Below are 18,893 nucleotides of genomic sequence, written 5' to 3' on the forward strand. Positions count from 1 at the left end.
TTGTTCAAAGCAAGCTTTCCGGACGGGAAGCTATAGGCCACGTTGGAGCGACAGACGGCTGCACAGACCGGGAGCTGGGAAGCCGGCGGGGCTGGGGGAGATAGGCTGTCAGATGGGGCCCCACGTTATCCTGGCTCCGGCAGAGGGGCCATGACTGGGCGCCACGGTGATGGGCGAGAGCAGAAGATAGCAAGGACCTTTCCAGAAACATCTCCCTGCGGAGGTAGGTGCTCTTCCTGGTGGAGGGAAGGGTGGCGACGGCCGCTCTTAGGGACGGACGAGGGGAACCCCACAAGTACATATTTTGAACCCTACTTGCCTCAGACCTCCCCCCACCCCCGCCACCAATAAGGGACTGGGTCCCGTCAAGAAAATTGAAAGAAAAAAATATATTATGATTTATTATATAACACAGTCAACATTAATACCAAGACAGGGAGACGCCCACCACGTGCTGGGAGAAGATAGCTGACAAGGCAGGTAAGGTGTTGTCTGGGGGCCCCGGGATCTGCCTGATGGGCGTGGTGGCCGTGGGGGGCAGGACTTGGCTGGTTCTGCTCATTCGTGAAGTTTTGAGACAAAGCAATGAAGTCACGTGGTTCCAACGGCACTGTGAACTGCTGAGTGCAGGAGGCCATCACAGGGCGAAACGAAAACTCTGGTCCGCGGGGTTGGTTCTCTCTGCCACCGTCTCTCTCCCTCTCTCTCTCCCTCTCTCTCTCTCTGGTGAACGTCTGTGGCCATGCAGGCTCCGCCTTAGCTGTTCTCACTCCAGTCTGGCACCATACCAACCCCGTGCACAGAGTGGTACTGGTGTGGGGACAGGGTCCTAGGCACGCCGTGAGAGTAGAGGAAGTCAGGGGGCTGAACACTCCCGGGCGACTGCAGGCCAGTCTGGGGCCCACACTGCCTGACCACAGGCTGGTGAGCCACGGAGGTCTGGTGCTGGAACATTCCCTCTCCGAGCTGTGCCGAGCCGTGGCTGGCCATGCCAGCCAGCCGGGGGACCAGGGGCCCCGAGGTGAAGTGAGCGGAGAAGTGCTGGTAGGGCAACCTGTCCATGGGCTGCACGGTGGTGACCGTGCAGCTGCTGTAGGAAGGCATGCTGGGCCACGTGTTGCAGCTGATATCCTCCAAGCTGGGCACCGGCTCGCTGGGGGGCGCCGAGCTGGCGTACATGCAGGCCTGCCGCTGGGCTGATTCTGTCCTGTAGGAGGCGCTCAGGGCCTGCTGCTGGGGGTAGCTGGGGCGGTAGAAGGGGTCCTCCTCGCTGGGGGAGGTCTCCATGTAGGGTTTCTTATACGGATGCTCTGTGGTGGAGCACTCTTCATCTGCGGAGACAAGAGGGACACCAGTGAGACCAGGACAAGCGCCGGGCGGCCAAAAGCAGAGGCCGCCACTTTGCTGGCTGCACAGTGGACCAGAGCATGGAGTCAGCCAACTGCTAGCTACAGCCCCCCCTTGGATACCAACGGGTGGGCTATGTGGAGACCCTGGGCTGTGGAGTTCCAGGTGATGGCCGATCCACTTGGGGCTCAGTTTCTTCATCTCTAAGAGGGAACTGGGAGGCAGGCACTGGACACAGCAGCTAAGGCACCACTTGGGATGCCCAGAGGGGAGTGTCCATGTCCTGGCCCCACTTCAGTTCCAGCTGCCTGCTACCACACACCCCACAGGAGCATGGACGGATGGCAGATGCATGGAAGGGGATGGATCAGGTATTGGGGTCCCTGCCACTCACACTGGAAACTCAGGTTACTGCTGCAGGCACCTGGGTAGCAAACCATTGGATAGAAGCTCTCTCTGTCTATCTGCCACTACTGCCATGCCTTATAAATAAATAAGTTTTAAAAATATATAAATGGAAAGTGTAATAATAGCGCTACAAAGGGGAGTGTTGAAGATTCAATGGGAAACTATGAGTTCAGCACTCAGTCCACAGCCTGGCACAAGGAAACACTCAACAAACAGTCGCCATCACCATCTTCCCTCATCTCCTGCTGCGAATTCCTTAAATCTGTCGTAGCCATCACTACGGTTCCTGAACCTGGTGCACACCTGCTAGTTCATGACAACAGCATCAACAGTCACAGCAACAGTAACAGTAAACAACAACCACAGTGTTTACGCCGCCTAACGCTGTTCCAAGCACACCCATTAGATCCTCACGACTGCCCCAGGAGGTGAGTTCTACCTCTGTCCCCATTGAGAGAGGAAAGAGAAGAAGCACACAGAGGTTAGGAAACCTTCTAACTGCTGGAGCCACGATTAGAATCCCAGTAGCCTGACTGCAAAGGCCCTGCTCTCCAATGTCATGATCCACGGAGAAGAGAATAAATATGTGTGCAATACAGGGATGGACGGATGGAAGGATGCATGGATGGATGGGTGGATGGACAGATGGACAGTTAGATGGATGGATGAATGGACAGATAAATGGATGGGTGGATGGATGGATGGACAGTTAGGTGGATGGATGGATGGATGGATGGGTGGATGGATGGATGGACAGATGGACAGTTGGATGGATGGATGGACAGATAAATGGATGGGTGGATGGATGGATGGACAGATGGACAGTTGGATGGATGGATGGATGGATGGACAGATAAATGGATGGGTGGATGGATGGATGGATGAGTGGGTGATGGGCAGATGGATGGGAGCTTTAATGGACCCCCATATCCTTTCCTGGTGCCTCGTGTACACAGGGATACCCAGTTCACATTTGTTGAGTCGGTATGAATGAACGTGCTGCTCTCTCCTGGCTGAGGACTTCACTCCTGCTCTGTGCACTGGTCATTTCCTCACGGAGAACAGTCTGTCTCTGAAAGGTCTGCTTGACCCATCATGGAGGCGTCGGCCCCACGGAGAACTCGTGAAAGTGCTAGGCTGTGCCCTAGAACACACTGAGACGCAACGCTGTGAGAACTACATGCATACCAAGTCTTGCATGCAACTGTAGGGGGTGCAAGGACTCCCCAAAACTCAGACTCCGGGTTCAAAAGGTATGAATGGATTTGGACCTGCATGGTATCGCATGATGGCCATTTTTCCTGAACTTTTCAAGACCCCTCATAGGCATGTTTTTAAAAATATCTTGTACCAAAACAAACATTTTTTAATTCCATCGTCCATGAACTTTTGAAGTACTATCATACTTACTCTACAGAAGAGCTACGAAATAAGATTGAGTGTGTGTGTCGTGATAGCCACCATCAAGAGCAGCTCTGGTTGCAAGGACAACACCACCCATCAGTCTCACGGCAGACCTGACCTACACCAACACCTTCCAGCTGTCGCCTTGGGAGGAAGCACGAGTTGGAAAGACCCGTCAAGGTGTAACCCTGAGCACAGAGCCATGGCTTAGCTGGCGTCTCACCCTCCACGCTGAGCACCTTCTTCACTCACCTTCCAGTTTCTTCCTATTCAACAAATGATAAGAAATAGTGTCTGTCTTTGAGGGGGTTGGAGAGAAAAACAGCAGGGGGTGTCCAGGCAATTCTATGCCATGGTCAAGGGCCACAAGGGCAGAGCACTGGACCAAGTGGCAGGTAAGAGAGCATAAGAGCTGATATTTAGGGAGCTCCCCCTAAGTGACCTCACTCTCATCTCACCGCAAATCCTCAAGGCCAAAGCTGAAACTCAGACACGGCTGGCCCACGGTCACCCGGCTGCAGAGGACCAGAGCCTGGAATCAGAGCGGCATCGGACTGAATTTCCTGCCACATCTTGCTTCCAGCTCGCTAGATTTCTCATGGCCAAGGCCACCGCCCCAGTCACCCAACACAGATTTACTGAGCGCCCCCCAAGTGCCAGAGACGGTGCTGAGCACTGCAGATAGAGTGCCGGGCAGGTCGATGGGATCCCGTCCGGGAGCTTGGGTCCCGCCGCAATCTGCCTGCGGCCGTGGGAGGACGCACGCGTCCAGAGCGCAGCCGTTCTCTTGCCCTGGGTCTGAGCCAGCCCTGCAACCCAGATGGAGCAGCCTGCGCTTGGGTTCCCCCAACCACCTCCATTTGCCTCTTTCTCCATGCGACACCCACAGGTAGATCAAAAGGCTCCCTGCACAAAGGGCTTCTACATTAGGGTTCTAGCCACGTAGCAGCCAGCAAGTTCTATTTTCAGCCACGCTCCTTCTGGGACACATCTGGGACCCATAGGACTCCCAAAAATTCATGCAAAAAAGAAAAATGAAAAAGAGAAAAATGGAGTTGCTCTTCCAGGTGTTCTGTCTTCGTCATGCCAACCATCCAGATGTGTGAAGACATCCAGATGAGTGAGCGGCCACGGTTTTCACCCTTCAGCGTCTGGAGTCTCAAAGACATCGCCCACGCTGGACTTGTTTTCTTCCTTGTTCCTCCTCCCTTGATGCTTTCTCTTCCACCCCCCCGCCATGCCACCCCCCCGCCCCGCAGATTCATAAATCTGAATGTTTCCATTGTTGCTAGCATCATAACCTTTGGGATTTTTATTTAACCAGGGCGTTCCTCTTTTCAATAATAGAAAGTACAGCTGCAGGGTACCCTTGGCAAGAGAAAAAAAAAGAAAGAAAGAAAAAAAACAAGGCAAGCTAACCATTCTCCAGTTTCTGATCCCAGTCCAGATTTGTTACAAGTAAAAAAGGGAGAATAATAGGAAAAAGGCCGGAACACATTTTGGAAAATCGTAAAATTATACATTCCAGTCTTTAATGCCCCAAAGATCTAATGCAGAGCCCTAAGAACCGCTCAGCGCTGGCCTACTGATGAAAGTGGGTCCTGCGCCTTCTCGGAGTCTCTCCGCCCTCACGACACCGTAAAGAAATTCCAAAGCAGGCATCCAAGTCTCAGGTTGTCGTGACAGATGCTCTGCACAGAATCTCCCTGTTTATTTTGGTTAGGGTTTGGTTCCTTTCTTTTTATTGCGAGCCTGGTAACTGTGTTTGCCAGAAGGCTCTCTGCGGCCAAGTCACTCCTGGCTTTCCTGGGTGGGGAGGGGCTGCACCCCAGGCGCAGTCTTCTGACGGGAGGAGTCACAGGTGTGCATCACGAGGGGTCTATTCCAAGTCGGCTCCAGCGATTCTGAACCCAATGGGGTCTCCTGGCCAGCAGGGACGTTCTTCCTGACGCCGACTACCCGCCAAGGGAAAACCAGGTCCCTGGGATGTTTCTGATTCTGGATCAAGCGGCTTTAGTAACGCATTCAGAACACAGATTTTTAAGGCCTGGTATTAGGGCTGTGATGTTCACTGGCTAAGGGATCCTGAGCGAATCCCCAGACTGCTGCAGCCTTAGTTCCTGATTGTAAATGGGATAATACGCAAACTGCTGTGGATTTAACTGAGACGATGCTACTCGCAATCTGGGTTCTGTCTTCCTTATAGCACAGAGCTTTCAAAATCCCTTAGTTCACTGATAATCTGTGTAGAAAATGTTAGAGTCTACACCAAGCCCTACAGATATTAATAAGTGATAGGACACAATATGAGCCCTACCTGTATTAATTTTGTTGTAATTTTGCATATACTAGCCCCCAAAACCCACATTGTTTTGGAAAAAAAAAATCTCTTGGTTCAAATCTTCTTTGTCCAAATAACCAGAACTACTCTCTTTTTTCTCCTCTCGCTCTCGCTCTCTCTCGGAAGCCTGAACAGATGGCTCTCTGAAGGTCATCCAATACTTGAAGGTATTTGGGTGGGTTCCAGAGCTGAAAGCTCACAGAGCAGCTTGCAAATCACTAATCCTATTGAGCAAATATTGTCACAGCTCCCAAATGGGTCATTTCCTTCGCCGAGGGAGTTAGTCCAGATGAAAGCCCAGTGCGGGTCCCTCACACACACAGACTCGGAGCCAGAGCAGTCGTCAGCCTGTCCCCGGCACGTCGGAGCGGGCCAGGACCGAGGCCTGTCACTCAGAACACAGCTCCTCCTCCATCTGCACCCAAGCCAACGTGCTTAGCTGACGTGGAGAGGCAGCGGCCCTTGACGCTTACAGATGGATGGATGGGCGGGTGGACGGACGGGTGGACGGACAGGTGGACAGACGGGCCCCGGTGTGTGTGCTCCTTCGGAATATGGGAAGCCCCTCAGCTGGGAACCGGAAGACTCAGCTTCTCAGCTCATTTGGCCACCCTCGGAAACCATGTGTCTGCCGGCTCATCATCTGTCTCCCCCTCCCCCCGCCGTGGGAATCCAACTTTCACCTCATCCTGGGTGTGCACCATGCACCCAGCACAGTACCCAGGACACGGTGATGCTCAGTAAATCCTCCTATGATGCTGCATCCCAGGCCTGCATCTCTCAGACTCCAGCTCAGGCTCTGAGTGGGGAGGGAGGACCCAGGGAAGGGAAGGCAAGGCTGTGACGCTGCCTCCAAAAACATGCAGCAGGGACAAGACCCTGGCCCCAGTGGGTAAGACTCCCCTTGGGACGCCCACATCCCATATCACAGTGCGGAGTTCGAGTCCCGACTCCTCCACTTCCAACCCAGCTGCCTGCTACTGCGTATCCTGGGAGACAGCAGTGCTGACCCAAGCAGTTATGTCCCTGCTGCCCACGTGGGAGACTCAGAAAGAGTTCTGGGCTCCTGGCTTCAGCCTGACCAGTCCTGTCTATTATGGGGATTTGGGAAGTGAGCCAGCAAATGAAAGCTCGCTCTCTCTCTTGCTCTCTCTCTCTCCCCTCTCTCTCTCCCCTCTCTCTCTCTTTTCTCTCTCTCTAGTAAAAATAGCACCACAAAAATGCATCCTGCAGAACCTTTCGCAATATCCAATTCCAACTCTCCCTTCAATCTCCTACTGGCATTGCATTCGGTTTCTACTGGGAAGAGGGTGCGAGTCCGGGTGGGAGGGATAAGAAAGACAGACAAGTGCTCCCCCAGGCCCTGGGGTCCTGGCTTTGATGGAGTGGCATTGATAAAAGACCTCCCCGGCTTTTTTGGCTCCATCCATCGGGAGAGATAGTTTGGAGACAGCCGGGTCCAAACACCAGGGAGCCCTGTGGCCTGCGGAGCCTTGGACGTTTCGCTGGGGCTGCCTGTGGGCCGGCTGGAAAGGAGACAGACAATGAGGGGAAGTCAGATAGCGGGGCAGCCAGGGGCCAGCGGGAAACCACCCACGGAGTTATCACTTAGCGGGAATCCCGAACTGGAAGGAAACCTGGCGATTGCTTATCGCTCCGCTCTGCGGCGTGGAGGTTCATGATGAATTGCTACGCATTGTCTCCCAGGCGGGACAGACGGGGCTCGGCTGGAATGCTCCTTGTCCCCGAGGGAGCTCCTTTCTAGGGGGTGGAGGGAGGTGAGAAGGGCAGAGGTCTCTGCGAAGGCGGAGGGCCTTGCGCAGGGGGCACACACCCCATGCACCCCGTGGTCACAGGCTTCAGGGTGCATCTCGGGCCGGCCCATGCACGAGCCGGGGGGGTGACGTTGGGGCAAGTCTCCAGCCTCCCCGTCCCTGAATCCCTGAGAAAGGGGCCATTTTTCACTTGTTGTCTGCAAGCAGTCAGGGAGCCCTGGCCCCACCCACATCGCCAGCCCCTCCCACCCCTCAGCATCCCCCAAGTCCCCTCCCAGGCTGCCTGTCTGTTTCTCAAGTCCTGAGTGCAATGGCACAGGAGGGCTGCAGCGTGCTGTGCCGGGTCCCGCCTTCTTCAGTGGCCTCCCCTCCCAGCACCTTCCTCTCGCCTAGGCTTTTGCATCCTGGCCTTGTGTTTGCCCCCTGGAGAGGACAAGCCCTCCACCCCTCCCCAGGGCGTCCTGCCTGCACAGTCACCCTCCCTGGGGAGGCCCAGATCCCTGCTTCAAGTCCTGCTCCATCTCCCAGAACCCCAGTCCAGTGCTCCGGTGTGAGAGTTGCTGACACATCTTTGCACATCTCCTGGGTACCGATCAATCACAGTCATACCAAAGTCATCCTATGAACACTAGAGGAAAGTCCGACCCGCCTGCCACGGTGTGTGCTGCCTAAGAGTGGGACGGCAGGGAGGGACGTCACCCAGCCTCCCCTTTGCCGCACTGTGCTGGACCCCTGGCTGTATGATCGCATGTCCCATCATCTCAGACCCATCACGTGGGTGCCATTGTTATCCCCATGTTGCACAAAAGGTAGCAAGTCACCCCCAGCCACACAGCAGCAGCTACTGGACCATTTCTGCAACAACCCAGCCTCCAACTCCTGCTCCCCCAGTGGCCACCCCAAGTCGATCTGAAGTTCGCGTGGGGGCCACGCAACGCCCGGTGAAACTCAGCCACCCATAGAGCCGAAGAGGCTAGCCGACCTCCCGTTCGGAGCCTCCCCGCTCCATCCTTCCGGAATGTATTTATAAGGGCGCTGCTCGAAATATTGAGCCTAAAAAAGTGCCCCGGTTCTTTTTTAACATCTTCCTCCCCTTCTTTCGGTCTGGCATTAATTTAATCGACAGAGCTCCCTAATTCAAACCTGGTGAGCTCTTCATCAGCAAGTTTGACCCCGGTCTCAAAAGCACCTCTCCGGTGGGAGATGAGATTTTGAACACGTAGCTGATAAGTGAAACAGAACAGAATGGTGGAGAGGGGTGGTGGCTATAGCACACCAGCAAATGCGGGTTCAAATTCCACCCTCTCAAAAAAAAAAAAAAAAAAAACTTCGGGAGCCTCAGTTTCCCCATTTGCAAAGTGGGTTAGAATAGCACCGGCTAAACCGCATGGTTGGAAAGGCCTGGTGGGATGCTGGAAGGACTCTCTTCTGTACAACACAGCACAGCGTCTCTGTGCGGAGACCTGCACTCCATGGGACGCTCTGAGCCTCCTGCCTGTGCTAAGGAGCCGGACGTGTCTGCGAGCATCTGGTCTCCAGCCCCTCCGCTGGCGGACGTGCTGGGAGTCGGGCCAGGGGGCCTGCTGCACGGACACTGTTCAGGCCTTGGGGATCCACGGGGCCTGGACGGGCCTCAGGTGAGTCTGGAAGTCAGGCTTCGCCCGGCTCAGCTCCCCAGCCCCAGACTGGCCCCAAGCGTGGTTTTTCACAAGGCCAACATGGGCACGTGTCAAATGGCCAAACTGCTGCTCGCCACAGGGAGTGCCCGTGGCCATGGGTTCCTGGGAGTGAGTTGTGTTTTTTTTTTCTAGAGACCGAAGCACTGGGCGTCAGACTACCAAAGGCCCTGCACTGGCCACTCTGACGTCTAACACAGGTGCCTTTTAGAGCCAAGCAGAGTAGCCTGAGCCAACAGAGGACGCCCACGGTGACGATGTCCTCGAGCCACGCCCAGGAGAAAAGTCCTTCCATGACCACGCACCCACAGATTGTTTAAAAACCAGGCTCAGTAAGTTGGCTCTGCTCGCCAGTCTCCCAATGGCCAAGGTGGGGTTCACCCTGAAATCCTGAAATCTTGCTCAGGCCAAATACGTTTTCTCCAAGAAGAGGGGCATTGGAGCCCCTTCAGCTTGACCTGTGTCTCTGTGCGTTTCTGTGTCGCTTACGTGTTCAGAATCAACAGATGGCACCGCGCAGACTCGGCCACTGCCAGGGAAGGAGGAAGAGGTGGGGAGGAGGCGCGCCGGGCCGGGGCTGTCACACTCACCTTTCCGCTTGGTGCAGTGATAAATCTGGCCGTGCTCCTGGGCCAGGGGGTACGGGTTGGGTGGGGGCAGAAGGTCCGTCGAGGGGCCGGAGACCCCATTCTCACACTGGTACTGGGACCCCAAGTTGGAGGAGGCAGAGAGAGCCCGGGGCTCACTGCTGAACGGACTGTGGTTGGAGGCCACCTTCTGGCGCACTGTGCTCCGGGGAACCACGGGGTACTCTTTACTGAAAGAGAGGAGATGGGAAACAGCACTGGTCAGTGTCCTGGACGACCCCCAGTGGCTGAGCGGGGGCTCAGAACCCACCAGGAAAGTCACAGGATAAGAAACCGGGGGTCTCTGAGGAGCGCGGGAATGCAGTTTCGTCTTGTACATCACACGCCCTGGATGTGTACTTGGGCATTCGCTTTTCTTGCCTTATACAAGGGCAGACAGGTAAAGGAGGACCCCTTAGTCAAGAATCCCTTTTCTCTGGCCCAGGTGCTTGGGCCCCTGCACCCGCGTGGGAGACTCGGAGGAAGCGCCTGGCTCCTGGCTTCGGATCAGCCCAGCTCCGGCCGTTGCAGCCAATTGGGGGGTGAACCAGCGGATGGAAGACCTCTCTCTCTCTCTCTCGCTCTCTCTCTCTCTCTCGCTCTGCCTTTCCTTCTCTCTCTGTGTAACTCTGACTTTTAAATAAATTAATCTTAATTAAAAAAAAAAAAGGACTCCCTCTTCTCAGGGTAGGCACTGGGTGCTGTGGTTAAGCCACCATTCGGGATGCCCGTGTCCCATATCACAGTGCTTGGTTCGAGTCCCGGCTACTCTGCCACTGATCCAGCTTCCTGCGAATGTACTTGGGAAAGCAGGGGGTGATGGCCCAAGTCTGGCTCATTCCTGGCTTTTATGGGCCGCAGGGTGAGTGAATCAATGGATGGAAGATCTCTTTCTTTCTCTCTCTGTCTCTCTGTCTCTCTCTCTCTGCCTTTCAAATGAAAAAAAATTAATGTAAAAAAAAAAATAAAAAGAGTATTCCAGTCTAATCCACGTGCCTTCCACTTCCCTTCATTTGAAAGTCAAATGACAGGCACCGGTTCATGTCCCGGCTGCTCCACTTCTGATCCAGCTCCCTGCTAATGGCCTGGACAAAGAAGCGGAAGTTTGGGCCCTGCCACCCAACTGGGAGACCCAGATGAGGCTCCTGGCTCCAGGTGTCAGCCTGGCCCAGCACTGGCTGTTGCAAACATCCGGGGACTGAACCAGCAGGTGGAAGCTCGCTCGCTCTCTCTTTCTATCTCTCCCTTTTTCTTTCTGTAACTCTGACTTTCAAATAAATAAATAAATCTTCTTTTGAAAAAAAGCACCAGATGGCTTGGGCAGTCATTTGGACCTCACCTCTGGATATGCACCGTTAAAACAAGGCTATTATTGTCCACAACAGCCAAGATACAGCATCAACCAAGGTGCCCATCAGCCGATGAATGAATTAAGAAAATGTGGTGTAAGTAGAATGGAATGTCATTCAGCCATAAAAAAGAAGGAAATCCTGTTAACTACAGCAGAATGGGTAGAACCAGAGGACTTCATAAATAAATAAGCCAGACCCAGACAGACCAATACTGCATGTTCTCACTCATGAGTGGGAGCTAAAAAAAAAAAAAATCCCAATTTTAGTGACTACTAAGGGCTGGGAGCGATGGTGGGGATGCAGGGAGTTGGACCAAAGGAATCAGCTGCTGGGTTACACGGCGTGGGCGTGGTAAGGGCCTGTGGCTCCCCACCACCTAGCACACATCATATAGACAACCAGAAGGCGCCCAAGCCCCCAGCTACACAGTAATGTGGGAGAAGGGGGCACGGCCACCCCGACTTGCTCGCTGTGTATGTGTACCGAAATGGCACGCTGCAGCCCCAAATGTCTCTGCTTGTTGCTAATTCGAAAGAAACGGCTTTGCAATCAAGGCTGAAGTCCTTGTGCACAGCAGGTAGGGGACGGCAGCTGAGCCGCCAGGAGATGCGGGTGTGAGCCGGACAGCCTGCTGCTCCCGCCGCGGAGGGAGCTGTCCTGTCTCCAGGGATGCCCCTCACTTCCCCATGCCGTGTGCACCCAGGCATAACAGGGTTGCACTGGGCCCGCGGCAAGAGCTCAGCCAATGGCAACCTTGGAGACTGTGGCTGACTTGGGAGAGTGGGGGCGGAACGAAGGAAGTGCCCCGACCAGGCAGAGAGAGATCAGCGCCTGGGGTCTACACTCGGCTCCACGCACAGCAGTGCAGTGACAGCCCACGGACGGCCTCCTTCTGGGAGCTCCAGATGGGCCGTCCTGGAGCTCCCTGGCCTATGAGACAGCCCCGGGGATGAGACCTGGCAACGTCAACCGCATCCTCTCCTGGGGAGCTGCACCAGGAACCCCGGCGGAGGCGCAGGGGTGGGAGGGGGCTCACACAGGGGCAGTGGGACAGGAGGTGAGAGGAGGAGCCGCGGGAGGCGGGCATTCGGCCCAGCAGTTAAGACACCACGTGGGACACCTCCACCCCTTATCAGAGGGCCTGGTTTGAGTCCTGGCTCTGCTTCTGATTCCAGCTTCCTGCTGATGTGCACCCTGGGAGGCAGTGATGGCCCAAGGTCTTGGGTCCCTGCCACCCATACGGGAAGACCCGCACTGAGTACAGGCTCCCAGCGTGGGTCTGTCCAGCTCCAGCTGTTGCAGGCGTATGGGGAATGAAGCACCAGACGGAAGATCTCTCTCTGCCCTTCTGTCTGTCTCTCTGCTTCTCCAGTAACATGGATAAACAAATTTCTTTTGTAAAAAGAGACAACGGAACCCTTGGACTCCTCTAGTTATCTTGAAATACATCAAACGATGCCCCATAATTATTATGTGTCAACGAAAAAATTAATAGAATGAGAAGATAAGAGACAATGACTAGAAACATCAGAGTGTGGAAGAAAGAAAAAGATTCACCCATGAACACCCTCGTGCCCACTTAGGGTGGGGAGGGGACCTTGAGCAAGGCATTTATAAAGCATATATATTGCTACGTCACCACTCAGAAAGGTTTTTCAAAAGATTTATTTATTTATTTGAGAGGCAGAGTTGCAGAGAGAGGAGGAGAGAGGGACAGAGAGATCTTCTATCTGCTGGTGCACTCTGCAGATGGCCACAACCAGAAGGGCTGGGTCAGGCCGAAGCCAGGAGCCAGGAGCTTCATCTGGGTCTCCCACGTGGAGAGCAGGAGCCCAAGGACTTGGGCCATTCTCTGCTGCTTTCCTAGGCACATTAGCTGGGAGCTGGATCAGAAGTGGAGCAGCTGGGACTTGAGTCCGCGCCCATATGGGATGCCTACATCATAGGTGGTGACTTTACCTGCTACCAGCCCCAGAAATATTGTCAAGGTGGGCATTGGGTGCAGTGGCTAAGAAGCCACTTGGATGTCCATGTCCCATAGCACAGTGCCTAGGTCTAAGTCTCTGCTCTGCTCCCCATCCAACTCCCTGTTGATGTGCACAGGGGCGGGGGGGAGCAGGTGGTGGCTCAAGAACTTGGCTTGGTCCCTGCCACTTACATGCAAAACCTGGAATGAGTTCTGAGCTCCCAGCTTCAGCCTGGCCCAGCCCTGGCTGCTCAGGAATTTGGAAAGTAAACCATCAGACAAGAGACCTCTGTCTGTCTCTGTCTCTCTGCCATTCAATTAAATAATTTTAAAAGATAAATTTTGGGGACAAGTGTAGTGGTGCAGCAAGTTAAACAGCCTTTGGGATGCCTAGGATGGAGTCCTGCCCCCAGTCCAGCTTCCTACAATGCACCTGGGAAGCAGCAGATGGCGGCTCAAGTCCTCGGGTTCCTGCCACCCATGTGGGAGACCCAGATGGAGTTCCTGGCTCCTGGCCGCAGGCTGACCCAGAAACGGCTGCTGTGGGCATTTGGGAAGTGAACCAGTAGATGGAAGCTCACTTCCTCTCTCGCTCTCTCTCTCTCTCTCTGCTTTTCAAATATATAAATCCTTTCTAAAAAGTGAAACTATATTTTGATAGCTACATTTCTGGGTAACTGTCTTCGTCTGTAACCTGTGTGTTCTGCTTGGTGCCTTTCACCACGTGCCTCTGAGGAGTGACGCACCTGCTCCGGCAGGCTGCTTGGGGAGCCAGAGACACTCACCAGCTGAGAGGAAAACCTCCCGGTAAGCCCCAGAATGCAGCCAGTTTCAATTTCTGCCCTGACTCAGAACCATCCATTTTTCCCCATATTGCATTTTTAGCCAGATAATTTTACCTGCCTGTATGCAGTAGCATCTGAAAAATCATGGGTTTGTGGTATAATCTGGAGCCCCTGCAATGCAATTGAACTAAAAGCTTAAGCATTAAAATTAAGGCACCCCCCCCCACTGGAATCCTGTCCTATACAAAGACCTACCCATAGCACCTTTCGAAGGAAGCTTCCTTAGCCCAATTCATCCTGCTGTGCTCCTAGGAGGGAGGTGTTCTTTTGTCCCCATTTCACAGATCAGGAAAACTGAGGCCCATGAAGACTGAGCAAGTTGACCAAGGTCACAGAGACAGAAAACTTCTTTTGATTTTTTAAACCCAAGGAAGAGGATTTCAGAGCCAAGACCTCCTGCCCATATCTCCCACCCATCCTGGGTGTAACCACCTCTGGCCTGTGCCCCAGCCTTTGTTTGTCATGTCAGAGCACGACCGAGTGGCCAGACAAGGGGACACCGGGCATCCATGGCCAAGTTTCCATGGGGCTTCAGACACCCTCACGACACCCAGGGGTCCCGTAGCTGAGTTGCCCTGTGGCATATGCCATCTCAGACCCAAAGCCGGAGCCATCCCCAGCACCATGCCAGAGAGAACTCGCCCCCTGGGCCAGGAGGCTGAAAGGAATGAAATTAGCTTTATAGCTCTGGCTTTGTGGCTCAAGCTACGTAATGGAAAAAGAAGAAGAAGAAGAAGTATAATAATAATGAGACATTACAAAAGTTGTCAGATCCTGCTGGGAATTCTATTTGGGTCTGCGAGTTTGAGCACTGGGCTGTCACAGCTCCAACAGGATGGGGAAAATCTCTTTGGGTTTTATATTTTTAATGAGGACTTTTTTTTTCTTTAATTAAAGAAAATAACTCCCAAAAAAATGTTGGCCAGGGGAATTTACAAGAGAACGTATCAATGGACTCCGTGGAATTCTCCATTCCAGCACCGCCAAATTGCAAAATTACTCTCTAGAAGGCCAAATCCTGCTTTTGATTATTGACACTCACAGAAGCGGGAAGGCTGCGAGAGCCCCGTCACTCCCAGGCCCCCGCGGCCTGCTTCCCTCCGAGGAGCTGGAAGCGGCGCCCTCCCCATCCGTCAAGAACATCTCCTTCAGTGCTGACACACCACGGCCTGGAGCCGGCCAGCAGGTGTCAAAACACGGGAGTGGACAGGCGCGGGGGGCTTCTCGCTCACCCATGGAAGGGCCACGGCAAAGCGAAGAAAATGTGAGCAGCAAACAGCGCCGGGGTGGTTTGCACCAGCCCCTCCATCAGCCAGAGGGATCTGGTTAGCGTCCGTCCCGCAGATCAACTCTGCAGCCTAAGAGCATCCATGACAAAGCCCACGTGTGCGAGAGAACGAAAGAGAAAGCCGAAAAGCCCTTGCGAATCTGGGCAGCCACACAGGGCAGATCTTCATCATCGTCCTCACCGTCCTCCTCCTCTTCACCATCATCACCCCTGCCGCTCTCAGCATCACCTAACGTTCCAGGCGCTGCAACGCCTCCGCTCTTCTGGTCCTGGATACAGTCTCCCTTCCTGCCCATGCTTAGAGGTACTTCAGAGACAAGGAAATGCATGCACAGAGAGGTTAAGTGCCTCACCCTGGGCCACACAGCTACGACAAGGTACAGCGAGGCTTTGCCCACTCATTCCCACTTGATAATGGGGAAATTGTTGCCTGTATACCAGCTGCGTGGCAAAGACAACCACCCACTAGACAAAGCAGCATGCTGGTGACAGAGGCTGCACCCCAGCAATGTTAACATCTACTGGTCAACTCCCCGTTCGAGCAACCTGTAGCCGTCCACACCCCAGCGCTCTGTGGCTACATCAGCCTGCTACACCCGCTGCACCCGCCTGCACTCGCCGGAGGGAAGCTGGGATCCTGAGTGAGCAGCCTCGCCCCAGCTCCGCCCCCACCCCCCCAATCACATTCTGTTCCATGTGAGCGGGTGCCCTGAATGACGCCATTGTCGCCGGGTCTGGTTGTAAAACGTTACAAGGGAATATTGAAGCCCACGGCCCAACTGCACCCTCAGCCCGCCGCCAGCCAAGCGACACCCCCGAGGACCGTTTCCACCGCAGCCCACTCAATCGGCCCTTTCACGGGAGCAGGTGGCCGGAGCGCCGGAGCGCTGGCCTGCCGGCGTGCCGTGTTTGCTTTTGTTTTCCCCTGGTGATGCTTACCCAATTTCTGGCGGCCGTTTTCCAACAAGCAGAGCAGTGGGGGCAAAGCTAGGGACTGGAAAATCCTGCTCTTGTGGCGCAAATTCCTCTCCTTGCTAACACTTTCATCCGTGATTAAAATCTACAACCCCCCCCCCCCCGCCACTCCCTCCAGAGTGTTCCTGACTTACTCACTTTCTAATGCGCTTGAGGAAGTCACTCTAGTCCAAGCCCGGGTGGACACAGCAGGAGCCGTGGAGGGCACGCCCTAGGTGCGATTTAGCCCGGTGCCAATAATAAATAATCGCACACTCCATCGTGTCTGCAAAGCACTTTCTAATCATTTTATTAGTTAGCTCGCAGCACACCGGCAAGCTGAAGACCATGGCACCATCTCGCTAGTGAGAACCGACAGGCACAAGGAGACTATATAAACTTCCCAGCGTAGATTCCACGGGTGTTGTGTGATGGGAGAGGGGCCAAGAATCTCAGACACCTTTCTCCCTGCCCCTGAGCACCCCTCGTTTGTGACAACTTGGCTTTGAGGTCCCCTTGGGGAGCCTCTAGCTAATAGTACCGTATAGGGGGTACTTTCAAGCTCAGACTCGGGTTGAGCTAAATGGATGTGCCCTACGTCCGAATCCCGCCATGAACTTGGCTACTGGCCGTCTGGTCTCTTTCCTTCTCCAAGTCTTAATCTCTTATCTATAAAACGGGACTACTAAGGGCAGGCACGTCTTGAGGCTGAAAAGTGACACGGTGCAAGGAGAGGCTTAGCATGGCGGGGAGGGGGGGTGCTGTGCTCAACAAACACGAGCCTGTGAAGCGTTCATCATTCTATAAGGGGTCTCCAAAAAGTTCCAGGAGGGGTCGGCATTGTGGCACAGGGGGTTAAGCTGCCGCCTGCCTCGCCAGCATCCTGTATGAGCACCGGGCTGAGTCTCAGGCTGCTCTGCTTCTGGCCCAGCTCCCTGCTAATGCACCTGGGAAAGCCACAGAAGATGGTGCTTGGGTCACTGCCAGCCACGTGGGAGACCCGGATGGAGTTCCTGGCTTCTGTCTCCAGCCCGGTCCAGCCCCAGCTGTTATGGCTATTTGGGGGAGTGAAGCAGTGGATTCACACTCTACTCCCTCTGTAACTCTGCCTTTCAAACAAATAAATAAATCTATAAAAAATAAATAAATACAGTTCAAGGAAAATATGTATCAGGAAAAAACAATGCGTGGATTTCAAAAACTTTGCACCAACATAAACTTGTCTTCTACCTCCATTTTGCCACAAGCTTTGGGAGCCGTCTTTGCCATGTAGAGCCAGCTCTTACTCTGCAAGGCTTCACATGGTCTTGCAGCCCCCAAATACCAAATGTTTAGATCTCATCAGTGTTCCCAGGGAGAGGCCCACACTTGCTCAGAAGGGGTCTGTGAGTCACCAAAAAGATTTCGGTCAGCACAGCACGGACAGGTGGCATGGGCACGGTGGGGGAGTCGGGGAGCAGCTGGAGGAATGAGCCAGGGGCTGGCGCTGTGGCGCAACAGGCTAAAGCCCTGGTCTGAAGCGCATATGGACGCCAGGTCGAGTCCCGACTGCCCCACTTCCGATCCAGCTCTCTGCTATGGCCTGGGAAAGCAGTAGAAGATGGCCCAAGTGCTTGGGCCCCTGCACCCGCATGGGAGACCTGGAAGAAGCTCCTGGCTCCTGGCTTCAGATCAGCTCAGCTCTGGCCGTTACGGCCATTTGTGGAGTAAATCAGCAGATGGAAGATCTCTCTTTCTCTGTCTCTACCTCTCTCTGTACCACCTTTCAAAGAAATAAAATAAATCTTTAAAAAAAAAAAAATGACCCAGATCAACTCCCGTTGCCGCAGATTCTCCGTTTGCAGAAGGGGGACACACAAGGCCATCTCACAGGACGGTTGTGTCTCCAAGGTCAAAGCTAACACCACAAGGTCAGACGTGACCCTAGAGACTGATTCAGGCCAAAGGGGTGATGAGATCATGGTAACAGTTCCTCAAACAGCCTCGCCAGGTACCTAGGACTGAACGGAGCAGCTCAATGTTTTAGTTCGGTATCAGGAAACCACATTTTTAACCAGTTCAACCACACCTTAATTTAGTGGTTTTTTTTTTTTTTTTTTTTTACTAAATGACCTTCCGCAGACTTCTTCCTGTATCAAGGGGACTACCTACAGGCCTCTTTGTGTTCTGGGGGAGACCACTTGGGGGCCCGTTGGTCATCAAGGACCTCCTGGTGGCTTTGGGTTCAAATGCTGACCTTCGCAGGGTTCCCCAAGGCAGCTACTGGTGAAGGTCCCTGAATATGCTGGGTCCTAGCAAAGCGGCTGCCTCCTCCCCGCCCCCACCAAACAGCCCAGGCAAAACCTGCGGGCAAATGGGTCTCACTGGGAGACGGGGCTCAAGGCGGGGCTGTGCAAAGCTGTGGGACTCTGTCCTGCGGAATGGGTTTCCAACTTGGATGCTTAATCCCCTGGGAAATGAAAAGCAAATGACGACACCCAAGCTCACCCCTAGAGAATTCAGGGTCATTGCTCTGGGGTGCAGCCTGGACACTGAGAGTATCCAGTGTCCCCAGGGGAGAGAAGCTGCCCATAAAAGGGTGCACACTGAGGGCTTCCATTGATAAAAGAAAAACATCAGCACTGGGCATTTGGCGCTGTACAGACGTCGCCGGGGAGCCTGCACCCTCTATGGGGGAGCCCGGGTATGAGTCCCGGCTCCGCTCTGGATTCCCCAGGGACAGCAGTGATGGCACCCAGGACCCGGTCCCTGCCACCCACGTGGGAGACCCGGATGGAGCTCCTGGCTCTGGGCTTTGGCCTGGACCAGATCCAGCAGTTAGGAGCATTTGGGAAACGAAACAGCAGATGAAAGACCTCTCCCTCTCTCTCTCGCTCTCTCTCCACTCTCCTTCTCTGTCACACCCCACCCC

General features: G+C 54.2%; 1 protein-coding gene across 1 annotated transcript in view; it reads right to left on the reverse strand.

Moving 5' to 3' along the window:
• Positions 1-438: 438 nt before the first annotated feature.
• TBX5 (T-box transcription factor 5) overlaps positions 439-18,893 on the reverse strand; it is a 48,034-nt gene continuing 29,579 nt past the window's right edge. Inside the window, exons 8-9 of the mRNA XM_062182289.1 lie at positions 9,542-9,768; positions 439-1,331 (exon numbers count right to left, since the gene is read on the reverse strand). Of these exons, the coding sequence (XP_062038273.1) occupies positions 757-1,331; positions 9,542-9,768 (802 nt within the window). The 3' untranslated portion in view covers positions 439-756. The remainder of the gene's footprint in view (positions 1,332-9,541; positions 9,769-18,893) is intronic.

Source organism: Lepus europaeus, chromosome 23 (genome assembly GCF_033115175.1).
Source record: "Lepus europaeus isolate LE1 chromosome 23, mLepTim1.pri, whole genome shotgun sequence".
NCBI lineage: Eukaryota > Metazoa > Chordata > Mammalia > Lagomorpha > Leporidae > Lepus > Lepus europaeus.